At 37.7% G+C, this 18,827-nt stretch overlaps 1 protein-coding gene across 1 annotated transcript; it reads left to right on the top strand.

Moving 5' to 3' along the window:
• The first annotated feature begins 2,609 nt into the window (after window positions 1-2,609).
• Window positions 2,610-18,388, top strand: frk (fyn-related Src family tyrosine kinase). The gene is made up of 8 exons (XM_023296951.3): window positions 2,610-3,202; window positions 7,099-7,220; window positions 10,356-10,519; window positions 10,616-10,784; window positions 11,614-11,772; window positions 15,750-15,931; window positions 16,190-16,355; window positions 16,453-18,388. Exons 1-8 carry the CDS (start codon window positions 2,820-2,822, stop codon window positions 16,659-16,661), a joined length of 1,554 nt encoding a protein of 517 aa, XP_023152719.1. The 5' UTR covers window positions 2,610-2,819; the 3' UTR covers window positions 16,662-18,388.
• Window positions 18,389-18,827: the final 439 nt, after the last annotated feature.

Genomic DNA, 18,827 nt, shown 5'->3' with positions numbered 1-18,827 from the left:
TCTAGACAGACACAGACAGATGCAGGGGGACAAGGAAGGAGAAAGGCAGGGCTGGAGTGGAGATCATGACAACTGAATGTGGAGCATACACAAAGCAGTCATGAGCTAACACCAGTGGTGAAGATTTCTCTATTAGCGCAACAACAGCGGCCACAGATCTTAAACAACCAGGCATACCATGAACTACCATACAGAGCCTTGATGAGTAATACACCACGGGGCAATAGTGTGACCCGTGCACCCAGCATACCCGAAGCAAACCCCTCTTTCTCAATGACATACAGATAGAATGGCTGCATGTAGTCCGGCAGTCCAAGGGCTGGAGCTGAAACCAGAGAAGTCTTTAAATCCACAAAGGTCTTAAGCATGCTTTCTGTCCATTGTACTGCAGGGTTAGCATCCTGCAGGGTGGCAGCTCTCAACACAGATTCCATAGTAGCATAATCATAGATCCAGTGATGACAATAGTTCGTCATGTCCAAGAAATAAAGCATTTCCTTCTTAGTCTTAGGGGGTGTCATGTTTCTCAGCAGTGTCAGTCTTTCAGGAGATAGCACTTGCTGTCCTTCATACAACACATGACCCAGATAGGCGACTTTTGGGCTGCAATACTGCAGAAATACATGACATCCAGTCTCTTTAGCAGAAGCACAGAGTCAATATGGCAGGCCTCCTTAGATGGAGAAGCAACCAATAGATCACCAGCGTAGGAAAGGAGAGTGCTACCACCAGCCAGATGCAAATCCACCAAATCGCGTCTCACCGCAGCTGCACACACTTTTGGACTCTCCACAAAGCCTTGTGGAAGCCTGGTCGACGTCAACTGACGCCCTTTAAATATAAATGCAAACAAATACTGACTATCTGGATGCAAAGGAATAGAGAAAAATGCTGAGCTCAGATCAACAACCGGGTAATACTTTGAATCTGGGGGCAAAGAGGCCAAAATAGAATTAGTATCTGGTACAGCTGGAGCTGTAGGCACAACAACGTTATTAACTGCTTTCACATTCATCTGGATGGTTAGGTTTAGGAATTGGCAAAATGGGAGTGATACATGGACTGTTTGTCTAGGAGGTTTTAATAAAAAATTATCATCTCTCAAGGCTTTTGTGCCAGCAACAGGTGGCCCGGAGACAGTGTCTCACATTATTGCTGTACCTTCTTATCAAATCACTCAGTTGTTTTTCTTCTGCCCCAGTCGACACAGCAACCTTGTTGTGCAGCAGAGCATGTTGATTTTTGTACAGAGTTTTCTGTGCATAGTTGTATTCTTAAAATGCACCCTTCAAGACTGACGACCAAGAAATTTCCACATGTTTATTGATCATTTTGTTCTAGGTAAACTGATGCAATATTTTGATACTCAATGGAGAATCATTAGCTGACTACAAATACTGAACTGCCTGTAAAACCTTATCGTCAGGAATAGTTAAAAACAATCCATCTGGATTACAATGAATACTTGCATTCAAATTTATTTCATTCTTCCCATCAGACTCAGAGGTGTCCCTGCAGAAACTAGAGACAAATGCTGAGCTCTGTCCTGAGTGCCAGCTGCACTGGTTTGTTGTTGTACAGGAGGACTGGGAGGAGGAGGGAGCAAAGCTGCCCACCTTCCCGGCTGCTGATTAGGTGAACATCTCTAAATAAATGATTGACATCATTTTTTTTCTTCATATATTTTGACTTTTCCTAATTTAATGGGGACAGCTGGCTGAACATAAACCTAACGTGATGATATGTTTTCAATGTCCTGTACACGTGTTGTATGCATCAGTGTTCTTTGGGGTCAATTTGACCCCAGGCTTTCAGCTGTATAAAACATAGAAGAAATACCAACATTTTACACAATTTTCTTTTGGTTGTTTTGGATGATATTGAGGTCACTATAAAATGCAATTTTATAATCTTCAAAACACTTTAAGGCCCTAAACTTTTTGAAACTGTGTTCCTTTTTCCTAGGGTCAAATTGACCCCAAACATAATACATATTACTATTCTTCATAACAGAAATAGTTTTTCATTCCAAATGTTATAGAGAACAAAAACTTGTACTTTGAAATAATAAAAAGCCATTAAAACACCAAAAAGATATATCTCTCTTATTTTGGGTCAGTCAGTGACATTTTATTGTAATCTGCAAATTTCTCCATAGACGCGTAACAAATACTCTGGATGTATGAGGGGAGTGAGTGGGGGGTTGTTTCATTGATAGGGCTACTTAGGTAGTCAACGAAAAGACATAAAGCACCTGACACATAAACTTGGGGAAAATTTTTAATTGGAATAATTTTCTGGAGGTTTAAATTGCTAGAGTCAAATTGAGCCCAAGGATAATAGATGTTAGTAAATTTGAAGGTTATAGGAGGGTTAACTTTATCTTAAAGGAACATAGGTACTGTTTATAGACTTGCATCAAGTTGGGAGCTGAAAAACCGGAAATATTCTGCAAATTGTTCCAGGATGAGTCCTGTTTTCCCCCCTAAAACTCCCTGTTTATCCCTGCAGTGAGGCTTTCCTACAAGCAGAGGGCAGCTGGACTCACCTGGCTGGCTGAGGCTCATTCTGGCCGCTCCCCATTCCTCAGCAGGTGCAGGTGATTTCTACAACTTGTACCAGCTCCTCCACCAGGAAACTCTTCATTTTAAGTGGCTCTGGGTGTGTGCTCAGGTCAAAGATCGCTGCTGACGGAGAGATTATTAAAATACATTTCAGGGAATCATGAGTAGGGCATCTAGAATTCCCCAAACTGTTTCCTTATTTGTTCTTGACCATGCCAGACTGTGATTGAAGACCAAACGAGAAGTAAACGCACCATGGATATCCAGAAGAGGCTTTCCGCGTGTTGGGACAGTTTTCTGGGTTGTTTTAAAAAGTCTGAAAATAAGCGTGAGGAGAAACCCGCCGTTGTGATAGTGAACCGCGCCGCTAAGGAAGAGGATGAAACGAATTTCCATGCGAACAGATCTCTACCTCCGCTGCCGGTGGGGACAACCGGGGATTATTACGTCGCCCTGTACGACTACTCGGCCCGAACCGACCAGGACCTGAGCTTCAACGCCGGGGACACGTTAGAGGCGCTGGACAAGAGTCAAGGAGACTGGTGGTCTGCCAAAGCCCTCACCGGGATTTCAGCCTCCAAAAAGGGATACATCCCCGCTAATTATGTGGCTCCTGTGGAGAGTATCAACGCAGAACCGTAAGTGTGGTTCCAGAAAATACAAGATGTAGACTCAGTCTGTGCCCCTCACATGCTAGCAAACATTCAGTCAAAGAGCTAACTGTTGATTTTTCTGAAAGATAAGTACAACGACGTGGGTTTATAGGTCCTTTAAATCACTCACTGTTGTTGTGAAGCTATCTTCTGACTGTCAGGGTGAAAAGTATTCCTCCAGTTGAACGATTAACAACATTTTTTGTTGTTTGTCAAGTTGCTGATGGATTATTATCATCAGCGGGCGGCCATCTTTGTTTTGATTTAGCATGTTGAAATTTAGGTAAATATCTATTTTGTTGTCAATTAAAGGATGATTTAAAAAAAATATTATTATTATTATTATTATTATTATTATTATTATTATTATTATTATTATTATTATTATTACAGATGGTTAAAATTTAAAAGATATATGCAGTACTGATACTCGAGTGTATAAATACTTTGTTCCAAGTCTTGACAAAGGCATCAAAATATACTTAAAGTATGTGGAGCTAACCATTGTTTTTTTCTGAAGATAATTAATGACCAGATGTTTTAGATGTTTAAGAAACCCAGGAAGTCCTTAAAAAAACACTTATTGTTTTTGTGAATTTATTTCCAGCGTCCACAAAAACTGTTTTATCAGGGTGAAAATATTCTGCCAATTGAACGAGTAACAAAATGTTTGAGTTATCAAGTTGTTGATGGACTGCTATGTATATATATATATGTATGTATGTATGTATGTATGTATGTATATATATATATATATATATATATATATATATACATATATATGTATGTATATGTATGTGTATATATATATATATATATATATATATATATATATATATATATATATATATATAGATATAGTCAATGGGTGGCCATCTTTGTTTTGATTGAACATGTTGGAAAAATAGGTAAAAAACAACATTGTCATTTAGGGGATGAAAATTATTATTATCATTATTATATATGGTTAAAATTCAAGACGTATCTTCATGTGTAGTAATGATATTACACATGTAGAAGTACTGTGTTCCAAGTCCTGATAAAAGTATAAGTTTCAAAATATATTTTAAGTATGTGAAGGTTACCTTTGTTTTTTCTGAAGCTAATTAACAGCCAGATGTTTGAGAAACCCAGGAGGTCCTTGAAAAACACTTGCTGGTTTTGTGAATGTATCTTCAGAATCCACAAAGACTCTTTTAACTATCACAATGAAAAATATTCCACCATTTGAACGATAAACAATTTTTTGTTGTTGTTTATCAAGTTATTGATGGATTGCTATGTATATTGTCAATGGGCGACCATATTTGTTTTGATTTAGCATATTGGAAAAATGGTTGAAAAAAACACTATTTTGTTGTCATTTAGAGAATGAAGTGTCACATGTTTTGATTTTTTGGATGAAACATAATGAACTAGCTGTGTTTATAAAACCCAGGAGGTCCTATAGAAACACTTTTTTTTGTGGTTAAGGTATCTTTTGAATCTACAAAGAGTCATCTAACTATCTGGGTAAAAAAATATTCTGTCAATTTAAAGACAAAAAAAGATTTTTCTAAGCTGCAATGGTTAAGCAGATGGCCTCTGGTGGCCATTCTTGTTTTGATTCAGCATGTTGAAAAATGAATTCAAATTTTTATTCTGTTATTATTTAGAGGAGGAATTGTGTATATTTTTGGTTAAACATGGTTGTTTTACATGTGACTAAAAAGTAATATTCAAATTAACTGAGCTTGGATAAATTTCTCCTCCATTCCCCAACTGCTTGAGCTTTGCATTATATGTTTAAAGCATTTGTGTAAAGGTGAAACTACTTTAATCTACTCTGTTGTGCAGTATTTCCTCCCAGGAATTGTTCCACATCTTAATCAACCTAAAGTTGTCAGATAAATGCAGTCTAGTAAAAGATAGAATGTTTCACTCAGAATGTACTGGAGAATAAACTATAAAGTAACAAAAACAGAGATTGAAGAACCTCAGAATTCCACTGAAGATCCCTTTTCAAAACAGAGTTTGTGTGTGATTTGTAGGTTTTACAACTACTTTACTGTCTGGGATTGCTGAGACATTTAAATGTAATTTTTTGTCACGCCACACAGGTAAAAAATGTGAAAGCAGGATATGTTGTTCTGTCTTGAGTGCTGAATTATGTCTAAGTCTCTGCTGAAACTAGTTAATTATTGACTGAGAGCAGGAAGTGCTGGTTTACAAGTTAATAATTCTTCTGAAGGTAGAGTTAAAATTCACAACAACAGGGCATTAAAGTGACATTTCATGGATGTGCTTGTAAATAAAGACAGAAACTGTTTTTTCTGGCAAATAATTCAATTTTCTATGAAAGGCCCTTGAAGACTATACTGGAGGGTAACACTGTCAAACATTTTCTAGCATTTTTTTCCACCATTCTTTAAATTGTTGGAAAATGTAGCATCATAGAAAAGTCCAACACACATTAATTATGTGTTTTACTTGGCAGGTTGCTGAGACGTGTTTCCTCTCAGCTGTACTCGGGTTTTTCCTGTTTTGTTTACAAGAATAAAAATAACGCAGGGTTCCTCAGTCAGTCTTGGCATCGATTGTGTCATAGTTTCACCGAGTTGCAAACCGGACAGACAGGAAAAACAATGACTGTGAATTGTGCAGCGTATCACATCTGTGGATGAACCTTTATAAATCGGTGAGTCATGGAAAATTAAAGGTTCGGCCTCAGTTTTGTTTTTTTAAATCAGGGTTAGGGTTTTTACCTTTCCATTTTTACCTCTAATGATATCAGTTTCCTGTTGTTGTCTTGCCTCATTTGTGACAAGTTAAACTGCTTAATTACCAGTTCAAGATTTTGGTCAGATGTTTCAGGCTTCTACAGCTTTTCTCATTGTAATTAAGGCCAGAATAACCTGCTTAAATCACCCTGGGCAAATGTAATACACGTATTTATCTGTATTTATTTGATGAAGCCTGCAATTGTTTCAGAATAAACAGGGACTGAAGCAGTGAAATCCTTAAAGGGTGAGACTGCTGATACTTTCCTTTTAATGCATCAGGGAATGTCATAAAAAGACCAAAACCTTGAAACGCTAATCAATAACTTTCTGACTTTCCCAGTCTGTCTGCTGCTCCTAGCTCTAATGTGTTCCTGTGGGAACCAGTGGAAATCTCTAAAAACATATTGTGGTTTTATACTTTTATTTATTCTTTTAAAAAAAAAAAAAAAAAAAAAAAGCTAAATAACTTCCCACAACTGCTGGGTGCAGTAGTTTTCAGCAGATCAAACAGGGAGAAACAGTGGATTTGATAGGAACTATTTTCAGCATTGAGTTGATCTACTCTTGTTTGTATTTCTAGCAGCAGGAGGAAGTGTATTGAACAGACTCAATAAGATCTCACAGAATGATTAGGTGGATGATACTCATGGAACATTTTCTTTTAACAGGCTCAGCAGTTATGTGGCTTTTTATTAATATCATATCTGCATTTATCGCAGATGTGCATCAAACAACATTTAAACATGGGTGTAAATTATAAATTTGATGAGGTCCCTATGCGGGACTAGTCCTGTGCAAATAAGACTTTGACAGAATTTTAAGTTATTTTTCTGCCTGTGTTGCATCGTGTTTTACAGGTGCATATTGGCCAATCAGTTTGCAAGCATATATATTACCATGAAATAAGTGCCACAACCTAACCTTCAAACTATAAACCCCCTGATGCTCAGAGTCCCCAGAGCAGTATTCTGATTTACCTTGTGGTAATCCAGCTTGGTTTTACTATACGCGATTCAAACAGTTGTGATATTTGTAATTGGATCTTTTGCAAGTGTTTTGCAGCTCTTACCTGCAACATGCCTAACATAGACATTTGTTTGCTCACATTCCGATCTACAGATGGTATTTTCCCGACACTAAGAGGCTGGATGCCGAGAAAATGCTGCTGGCGGAAGGGAACCAGCAGGGAGCCTTCCTCATCAGAAACTGTGAAAGTCAGAGAGGAGAGCTTTCACTGTCAGGTAAGCAAAATAAGAACTAGCAGCAACTCAGGTTTCCAATATTCTTTTCTGAATCCAACAAGACAATTTATTACCATTTATACATACTCTTTATTAACATTAAAATAGGATAAATGTATGAAGTGACAGTCTTCTTTCAAATGAAATGTGGATTTTACGAGCAATAAATCACACTTTTGTTACATTCTGCAGCAAAACTTAAAAACACCTAAATGTATGTTCACTAATGTTGGCAAACTTAATATAGATGATGTAACCAAGTCAGTTCATTAACTAAGATTGTGGTGGGCTATCCCTCCTATTATACATGCTGCCGATTATTTAAATGTGTCCTGTGAAGTTTTAACTGCTTATAGCTCTTCTAGAACTGTCAAACACTCACATGCACTAAGAGTTGTGCAGTTTTTCCGTAAAAAGATGATAGCTGTGTTTCCATACAGTATTTTATTCTGCATTTTCAAGTATGCATCAGGGAAAGATAATTGAAAGGGGAAAAATATCAAACAAAAATCCTTTTCAAAAAGTTTTTACAATTGTTTGAAGTGGTTGACTTTTTGGAAAAGAGTTAGTACTTATATGGAGTCATTTTAGAAAAAATTCTGACACAGCAAGCATTGAACACACATGACTAATCAGCTATTTCTGCTTCTGTCCTTGTCTTCACCTTTGGATAGCATTAAACATGGTTAATACCAGCTGCCTTTAAAGAATAGTTACAACTGTCCAAAGCTTTAGTGTGTCCAAATACATAGTTTGTCAAATGTAGATCACCAAAATACCCGCATGTCTGACTCCATCCGGTTGGATTTTGAAGTATGTAAGCTAGCATGCTTTTCTGGCTATTCTGACCCACATTCCTGTGCGCAGTTATCTCACAAATGTCGCACTAGTATAAGCAAGCTTAATCCACTGATGGTGCAAACAAAGACGACGGCTCATTTCACACTGCAACCATCAAAGTTTTATCTGCATTATTATGAAAAATGAGTATGTCCCAGTTGTATGCAAACTGCATGCAGCGGTATGTGCTTTGTGAGGACAGTTGTAGTTCAAGTAAAAAGAATAATGAAGCCATGTTTTCCTTTCTGACTACTTCTACTTTCTTTATTAGAGCCCTGTATGATATATACAGCCACCTTACTCTTTATTCACTCCAAAACCGTTAATAATGGAAACAAGCGTAATTTGCATTTCTTTTTTTGTGACATTTCAAAAGTTTCCATTAAGTTCACTTGACAAGTATACAGAGGACGAGAACTTGCAAGTAAAGATGGTCGGCGTCCAAATCCCCTCTACTGGACTGCTCCTTATAATAGACATGCAGTAGTTTATTCAGTAGGAAACAGTGAAGGTAACTTTGGACACTCATTAATTATAATTTTGTGGCATATCTGACAGCTATTGCACTTGGTAAATTATTTTATTATTATTTTTATAAATTAATAATAATAAATCCATATATAGTTGCTACATTTGCAAATTCACATAAATCAATGGTGGACAATAAATGTGGAGCAGTGTTTTGCAAAATAGGAGCGATTTTTCATTGCCTTAAAGCAATATAATATATGTTTGTTTATAAGGCAGAATTCAACAGGACGCCTTTAAATCAACAACCAAAGTGAATGAAATAGGCAGATTTTCCGCTGAACGGATTAAAATGCAATAAAACAAACCATTTGCCCACGTAATCAGCCTGTTCCGTAACTTTATGACTTCATGGCTACATTTTAGTCATCACAGTGATGATGATGATCGCCATACATTTGGGTATCGGCCACTTTTTGGCATAAGTTGGTGAGATAAACTGGTTTAAATATTAATAGCATTAGGGAGAACTTTGTAAATACAGATTTTTATCTGAGGTCCTTCCCCTAAAGCAGTAAGCACAATTTTACTTGTCATTTCACATTATTAATATAATTTTCATAGACTGAGTCATGCTAGCTAGCATTTTGTTGTTTGTGTACTTCTTTGACACAGAACACACATTTCCAAACAGCCCGTGCATTGTTCAGGAAGTTATTCTTCCCTGCAATTGATTCAAATGATTAATGGTTCCAAGGTCATCAAGTTAAATAAATAGAGCTCTGTGCTCCCATAAACACAGTACGATAACTTTATCTCTCTCCATACTAATCTGTCTTCATACTATGGCCTTGCTCTTTTCACCTTGGCTGAATTCTTTCCATGTCCATTCATTGAAGTCATTTGATGACCTAATTCGTTTCACAGCTCCAACCCCAGGTTGATTCACTCAGTGTGTGCGAGTCGCATGAAAACAGATTCATTAAACTGGATCATTGTGTGAATATTCATTTTCTAATATTCACTAATGTTCAGTTTCAGTGTCTGAACCTGTATTGATGCAACAATTATCCCTGATATGGTTCAGTAAATGATGACAGATGTTTAGTATATATAAAGAAATTACATAAAAATATTGAACCTGCTTATTATTATTTTTTAAATAGTGATAATAATGAGCTTTCATGGTCATTTCAAGGTTTTTTGTAGTAAATTTTAGCTTTTTGTTTTGGTTTTACAGACTGTGCCTTTAATGTCTTGCTACTTTTATTAACACCTTTACGAAATGCAGCCTGATGCAGTTGTTTCCAGTGGAAAAACTTTAATAAATTCACTGTACACCACCTGCCTGACATGAAATAACAGACACGCACAACTAGCAATTAGCTAATTTATATTTTGTAGCATTTACTTCCTTAAAAACTACATGTTTTTCTAAGGTGTTGGTGGAGACCAAAACTGGAGCTAAAAGAACAGTGAATACTCGATTTACATTCATTAAGTGTCTAGAAACTTGATTTAATTGTATGCTAATGTTGCTCTGTGTCCATTAGAAGTGAAAATATTTTGCTAACACATTGATAAGAATTTAATAAAAAAGAAATGTTGCTAAAAATCATTGGATGCTGCTTCAAATCACAGTTGAACACAATTTTCTAATGAGGATATGCAATGATGACTACAAAAAAGCAAAGAAGAACAAAAATATAGAATATGTTGTGCTTGTTTTATAAGCGTTGAACTGGATGCTTTAGAGCATACTTTAAGGAAACCATACTTATACAGGTCTCAACTCTTTGGTTTACTGCATGTTGACTTATCTTTCAGTACTCGACAGTGGAAGGGTGAAACATTACAAGTTGAAAAAACTGGACAATGGCTACTATTACGTGTCGAGGAATAAGTCCTTTCTAACGCTGAAGGAGTTGGTGGATTATTACTCCCAACAGGCTGATGGCCTCTGTGTACGTCTGGGTGAGCCCTGCAAAAAGGTAACTAGACTCTACAGCACCACATTGACTAACCGCATCCTGTTTGTTTTCTGAAGTCTGTTATTTGTCCTCATTTTACCCTTCTTGTCTGCACAGATGGAGGCTCCACTTACTTACGGTTTGTCCTACAACACAGTCGACCAGTGGGAGATCGATCGCAGGTCCATCAAGCTGCTGAGGAAGCTGGGAGCTGGGCAGTTTGGCGAAGTCTTTCAGGGCCTGTGGAACAACACCACTGAAGTTGCAGTCAAGACCCTCAAGCCTGGTATGGAAAAATATTCACTTTAATTTGTGTAATGCTGCTTGAAAAATATGATACGTAAAATTTAGCAAGCTTAAGCTGAATAACCCGATCATATCAGTGTTAAAATACATTAAAAATCTGACTATTTGACTTAGAAATCCACAGAATTACACTTACCTAAGTATGAAATGACAAAAAACATGTATGAGTTGTACACAGCAGCACTGTACTGTTGTCTTTTTTGGTACAAGTAAGTAGATAGTGATCCCTTCTGGGTTTTGAGATGCATGTTTAGTGTAGGAAGCCAATCTACCAAAGCAAAAAAAAAAAAAAGACCCCACACATGAAAAATGATCATGGAAGTTCATTTTTAAACTTAAAAACAAAAAAAAATCTCAATCCAAGATCCACTTAAAAACTTTATATAACCTTTTCCCACATCCATGCACCACATCTCAGTCTTAGTTGGAGAATGGACTTTACTTAGTTGTCATGGAGTTGGTTGTCACTGGTATGGAACTTTAGTTTGTCATATATGGGAAAGTAAAGGATTTTTATTGAATTCCATATTTGCACTACGTTTGTATCGAAACTCTGTTTGAAAATGTCCACTTTTAGCTCCTCTAAATTGCTAATGATATTTATTATAAGCTAATTTGTCAGAATTTAAAACAATGTAAAATTCTGTGTTGGGTATATTTAGCAAAAAAGTTCTTTATTTGGAGAATGAACGTCATAGTCAGCAGGTCCGGTATTTACTGAAAAAAAAAATACACATCATCATCAGAACCTTTAAAGACCGGGCTTAGAGAAGCAATCTAATACCAAAACCACTGCACAACTCTTTCAGGTTCAATGGACGCTGAGGACTTCCTGAGAGAGGCTCAGATCATGAAGAGGCTGCGGCACCCCAAGCTGATCCAGCTGTACGCCGTCTGCACCATGGAGGAGCCCATCTACATCATCACAGAACTGATGACCCACGGCAGCCTGCTGGACTACCTCCAGAGTAAGATGATCTTTCGATTATAAGCTGCTTTATGACGGGATCAGAGTCCAGGGCTGTTGTCCTTTGGAATAAGTCTCAGCACCTGTGGCAGGCTGTGGTGCAGAGACTTACACCTGAGCAAATAAACTCATTTAGATCCTACGTACATTTTATGTTCAGCAGTTACTCCAGGAGCCTTTAAATTGGTTTTTCGTGTGCCAACTTAATTTCAGGTTCCCAGTCTTGAGTATTTTAGATGTCAATACTTTAGGACCGACTATAAAATCCTAAATTATGCAAAAAATATGTTAGGTGCTGCTTTTTTCTGATTTTTAGCTTAATGATTGTGCTAAAAAGCGTTAATAAAAGATGAATAAGGTAGATTAAAGTCTGACTTACTGATTAATTAGGATTGGGTCATTCTGCACTGCTTTAAATAGACAATGACACAATGTTTTCCACACGGTGTTATCTATTGGCACCAGGCCAGTATGGCAGGACAGGTTGAGATCATCTTGCGAAAGGAATTGGTTTCACTTGTCTCCATTTAAACCAGATTAGCATGACTTCTCTTGGATTTATGTGTTTTCAGTGTAAAAATGTTTAATTTGATTAACAAATCTCAGTAGAAAAAGAGTTCTCTGTGGAAGACAGTTTTTTGTTAGAGTTTATTTAATTTTTTGTATGATGTCTGTGATTGGACAGTTTTGACAGTATAGATCATGGGTTTTCAAGCTGTAAGATGGGGCAAATGAGATAAAGATACTGTGTTTGGTAAAAGAGACCTGCATGCTTGTGATCTGAAAACAATGGGGTCAGCAGTTTGAGCTGCAGGGCTGGGACAGCTCAATGAGGTAGTTAAGGTACCTTTAAACCTTTAGGGCCTGATTGCTGCAATTTTGTCAAAAACTGCACTTCTTGAAGTCATAAATAACAGCAAATGGATGCAGTAAACATATATTTACATTCAATCTGACTGTCACTTTTAGAGGTTGTCATTATCTTGGAGGTCCATTACAAATACCATTGGCTGCTGCTTATATATAGTCAGGTTGCAGAGGCAGCAGTCTGAGCAAAGTAGCCCAGATGTCCAGATATTTAGCCACTTCCTACAGCTCCTCCTGGGAAATCTGAAGACATTTCCTTGTCAGAAAGGATATATAATTCCCTCAAATGTAATCTGGGAGTGCCCTGTAGTCTGAATGTGATTGGAGTTATCGATGTGACGCCCTGGTCAGATGCCCCAGTATATTTTTCTGATACCTTTCAGTGCCTACAAGCAGTGGTTGTGTTCTGAGGTTTGCCCTGAGATGCTCAGAGAGGATTCCGTCTTCGTTGTAGAAGAATATTTCAGCTCTTTACTCTCACAAGCAGGCTTGAAGGGTCACGGGAATTTACCATTTCAGTCGACGTGTTTTGTAGATCTGGAGAGAAGAGGGTTGTGTGGGAATTTGGAATTCGGCAAATGCTACATGCCATGTGATCTTTCTATATAACGAAGAGAAGTGTCCACCTTCTCTTCAGTAAGGGTGTGCTCCAATATCCATACTTCCATACTATATAGAATGCCAGAAAATGATTTTTGTCGCAATACATAGAATGTCAAACTTAGTATGCCAAAAATACTGGAAAGATTTTGCAGTATACAGCTCGGCATGCTTTTGTGGGAATTCTGACCCACAATCTCCTGTGCTGCTACGTCACATACGTCACAGTGTCATGTACAAGTATAAATAAGTTTGAGCCACTCATCTCACTCGATAGACCGCGATGGTCAAAGTTTAAGACTCCATATGACGAAGCAGTATGATCCAGTTGTAGGCAGACTGCATGTGAAGCATTGTGTACTCTGTGAGGCAGCAGTAGTACGTCCTTCAAGTAAAAGGATAAATATGAAATTTGGAATGCAGCCTAAGGCAAGCATGTTTCCTGTAAGGCGACTCCACCAACTTTGTGTCTTGTTCCTGATGTCTACAAACCCACTTAGTAGCATAAAAATGCTAACTTTAACTTTAGAACTGGCCTGAGAGTCATGAAATGGGCATTTCTTCAGTATCACTGTAGTCCAGTGATGATTATCTGTACATTCATGGGTATGTTGCAAACAAGAACTGCTACTACCTAGTTTGGTATGCTTTAAATGGTGCCAGAATGTCGGCAAGAAGGAAGACAGAATAATGTTCCAGGTGTGTTTTCAGCTATGCTGTATCACTTTTCATTAAGCTGCTTTACTATTATGCAAGGATCATGTAAGGTTATCGGGAAATTGTTTGTTTTCTAACCTCTCATATGAGTTACCATGGAAATGTAACTACTCAGATTAGCCTGGTGCCGGTCAGGCCAGTTTTCAAGCTGTGTTACAGTCAACCTGCCAGAATGAAACAGCATCTTCTCCTCAGTTCCTTTTAATGTCATGTTGCATCTTGTGCATCTCGTTCAGCTCTACTTGCATCTGACGTCACAAAGTGGAGAATCTAATGCAGTAGGAAGATGGTGACTGATGTTGATAAGCATTTGGACTAAAGAGCTTTCATCTGCTTCATATCTGACCTCGTGCACTCGCTGCGCCGTGTTGTATTCATCTTGTGTAATGACCCAAATCTACCATAAATCACCACACACTCTCCTACTGCAACAGCCTATGGCCAGGACATGCTCCAAGTCACGCAAGCATGAAGTATAACAAATACTGTAGACTTTTCTGCTATTTATTTGGTTTCTTTCGGACAATCGACACTAAAATTGTGTTTGTAGTTTAGAGACTCTTATAGGTGTCAGTTCTATTAAGTGAACTTTAAAACCTCTGTCTGGGGTCAATCTGTCAGCAGCTCAGTACTAGGGAAGTTCAATCATTTCACGTTTCAGTATAAAACACCATTTTACAGCATAAGTTATTTCAGTGCCCTTCACATGGTAAGTTCAGCACTTCTAATATTATGTTGTAGATAGACTCCCAACAATTCCCTTTGAGCAAACATTTGCCAACATTAGGAGGAGAAAAATCCATTATTTTAGGAAGAAACTTCTAGCAGAACCAGGCTCAAGGAGGGCGGTCATCTGCCTCGACGAATTAGGGTGAAGTCCAATTATGAAATCGCCTTTATGGGTGGACAAGTATCAATGGTACAGCTTATTCATTGCTAAAACACAAAATACACTATATATGAGACTTCAAATTAAATGGATATACAAAAAACTTGTTTGAATTTTGATTTCTTGAAATGAAAACTTCTTAGAACAATAAGCGGATAAAGCATTTTGCACTGTTTATATTTAGTTTTAAGCTGAAGAATTTCAGAAAAAAATGCATCTAATTGCAGCTTTCTAACTAATAAGAGATGAAAGTTGTGATTTGCAAAAAAATACTCATGATATTTAAAAGTGCTTCAGCTAACATAGCTTCATTAATAGATCAATACTTCACTAACTAGTATACACATTCGTAGTCTCTAAAGTAAAATATTTAATTATGGTAAAATATAATAATATCGTAATAATATCTGACAGGTTTCTGTCAAAGTGCTAGCTAGTGTTAACTGTCTGTGAATAACTCTTCTGTTGGTTTCTTAAACTGTAAAAACACATGTCAAATGACCATCTTTTCAAACCTCTGAACAACAAAATCATCTGTGATAGCATTTTATACTTTGGCCAGATCACAGAATCAGCAACTAATTATCTGCAATGATCTACAACATTATTTAGCTTAGGCATGAGTTACTTAAGAGCACAATTTGTTTAAATTTTACTTAATCATTTGCAGTTTACAAATGATGCATTCAGAAAAGTGTGCAAAGTGTGCTCATTTTATGTTTTGTGTGGCCCATGTGGGTGGTCAGCAAACACCCTTAACTCTATCTCATTATTCTATGGGAGACGTCATGTAATGGCTAAACCGGATACTACAGCAAATCTACAATTACTCCTTCCTCCTTTACTACCGATGAAAATTTGGCTGAAATTGTGACTGATCATTTGCTTATTTCCCTGAATTTCAGAGGATAAAGGTGACACATTGCGCATCTCCGACCAAATCGAGATGGCTGCCCAGGTGGCGTCGGGCATGGCTTTCCTGGAGTTGCAGAACTACATCCACAGAGACCTGGCAGCCAGGAACGTCCTGGTGGGCGAGAACAACATCTGCAAGGTGGCTGACTTTGGCCTTGCCAGGGTCTTCATGGTGGGTTTGATGTTTAAAGTGGTTTTGTATGATGCATGTATCAAGTGTTATACTCCTCCTCACGTATCAGTATTCATGCATTTGAAGAGTGTTTTTCATGCTTTGAAGTGAAACGAGAGCTCATCAGCATTCTCTTAGTTTTATAGAGCCTGATAAATTGTCTACAGTATTAATTCCACTTCAAATTTTATCTTATCATGTCTGTTTGTCCAAAGTTTACACCAATGCTTTCTATTGCATACTTTGTTTTGTTTCTAGAAAGAAAATGAAGATGTATATGAAGCCAAAGAAGGAAGTAAATTTCCTGTGAAGTGGACCGCCCCAGAGGCCCTCCACAGTAACAAATTCTCTATCAAATCAGATGTTTGGTCCTTTGGAATTTTGCTGTATGAGATCATGACATTCGGCCAGATGCCTTATCCAAGTAAGTCTTACGTAACTATCATAAAATCTCGTAACAACCGTGAGCAGAGTGTTCTCCTGTTAGATTAAAACTCATGTCCTGTCTGTGATTCTTGCAGCCATGACAAACTATCAGGTAGTGCAGAGGGTTCCTCAGGGCTACAGGATGGCGAGTCCCCCCAGCTGTCCCAAAGTCTTGTATGACATTATGATGGAATGCTGGAAGGAAAACGACCAGGACAGACCCACATTCGAGACGCTGCAGTGGACGCTGGAGGATTATTTCGACCAGGACTTGACCTCCTATGACGATGCCAGCCGTTATTAGCACATCAGCCAGGGTGCAACACGTTGGAAGAAGGACTTAGAACACTCCCTGAAAACAAAATCAGAATCACTTGAATCCAAACATGAACATTTGCTGCAAGCCTTGTACAGTAACAGATTCAAATGTGATTTAAAATTCCCCTTATTATGGTCAAATGAAGGATCTAAAACGTTGACTGTAACTGCCGTTCAGAGAGGAAACTTCTAGTACAGCAGCAATTGGTAGCTTTGTTTGACTGCTGAATGCGCTTTCAGACCGGCAGCATATGCGAGTCTCCTGAGACTCACTAGACTAGAAGAGGCTGCTTTGTGCAGAAACCTGTGATCCATCATTCTCGACCAACCAGTTCTTCTTGTGCCAAGCATAGCGTGCATTCTTTCCACCTGCGCAACTATAACCCGAAGACACCTGGGAGGATTTTATGACTATGCTCACCTACGACTGCTTTGCTGAGAGTCTTGGTGTGTCGCAGCAAATAGCAGGGGCTCTCATCGTAGTTCCTTCCTGATTCCAAAGGTGTTGAAATAATAGAAAACTTGTTGCTGTTGGGGGGAAACTAAAGGGAAACACAATGATATTTATTAAATTACACAACCACATTATTTCACTTCAAGTTTTCTCTTCAGTATGCTTTAACAACTAATACAAGTGAGCTACTAACAACAAAACACAGTCCAGTTTGTGCAAAGACCTGCTGGTGTCACAGTGGAAACAAAAAAAACCATCTTGTGCACACAAATCAATAAATTGTGCAGTCTGATTATTAACTTATTCGAAGAAACTCTGAGATTATGCTCTTTTATTAACAGTTTGCTTGCAGAAATCAAACAAAAGTAACATTTTAACATGCACTGACAGGGAGACTAACTTTTGAATGATAATGTATCCTTAAATTCATTTAAAAGATGACTTAAATGCACCTTTTCTCAAGTCAGCAGTCACGGTTTTTGACTCTTGATGCTTTTCTTCTCATCCTACACTACATTTTACAGTTATATGCAACTGTGACCACCGTGACTGTTGTTCCAGAAAAGTTGCAGTTTCATGTCAAAGTTGTTTTTTATCAGCAGGAAATGTTTACATAAATATAAAAACAACTATGTTAGTATTGGGTTTTTTTAGGTTTTAGCCATATATACTCAGAATTTTGTGCAAACATATTATTCAAAGTAACTGCTCTGCTAATTATCATATACAAGATATTCATGTTAGTCATTTGTGTGCACCTTTTGCTTCTGCTTTGACACCCATGACACAGTTTTGGCAGCCCCAGGCCTCCCACACGGGTTTCTTTTCGACCCTTCAAATAATGAAATCCACCTCGAGTAGCTACACTGCAGCACCTCATAGTAAACTTACGGTACATCTTCAGCTTTTACACTGAATACATTTTTCTTGTTCACTTTTACTGATGGCTTAATGGCTCGATGACTGAACAATGCAAGGCTGGATTTGATGCCTGTTTTTTGTTGATCCTGTTAAGACTGCTCTCAGGTCAGTGGGCCATGTTCTTCCTCATCATCTGTAACTACAAAACAACCAATCAGATGCCTTTACTTCAGTGGTTGAACCTGGCGGTTTATCTCATGCTCAAATTTTGTACAATGTTTTTAGTGTCATGAATAAATCGTTTGTAATTGTACATTAGAACCATTACAGTGTTTGTATGTAATCGTGTTGTATTTTAACTTAATTATCCTTTATAATTAAATACGTTCTGTTGAGTATGATGTGGTTGCTTTACTGTTTTTGATAAGGAGCTGAGCTCCACATTGTGAATTATGACCACCAATATCAAGATAAGCAAATGCTGACATCGGACAAAGTCACTGCTGAGTCACTTAGACTTATCTTTTTTAATGTTCCTATCAATTACATGGTTAGATTTTATTTTGGTGCCTGTGTCTGGTTGGAATCCGGGGCTGGATCTTTGTTGGACACGAGACGCGGCCAATGTTTTTCCATTTTTGTGTGTTTTCTTGTTCTACTCATGTTGCGGGAACAAAAAACTTTACAGGAATTTGTTTAAGGTTGGAATGAAGTTGGGAACTGATGGGTTCAGATTACACGATATTGGCATGAAAATCACCAAATTCAAAAGACGTAGGGTAAACATTCCGATCAACACTGAATAGTTTTAAAAAGTAGTGCATCATAATTGACGAG

This window comes from Amphiprion ocellaris, chromosome 12, assembly GCF_022539595.1.
Source record: "Amphiprion ocellaris isolate individual 3 ecotype Okinawa chromosome 12, ASM2253959v1, whole genome shotgun sequence".
In the NCBI taxonomy this organism is placed as follows: Eukaryota; Metazoa; Chordata; class Actinopteri; family Pomacentridae; genus Amphiprion; species Amphiprion ocellaris.
The sequence above is the reverse complement of the archived record's forward strand: the minus strand, read 5'-3'. Positions and strand labels throughout refer to the sequence as shown.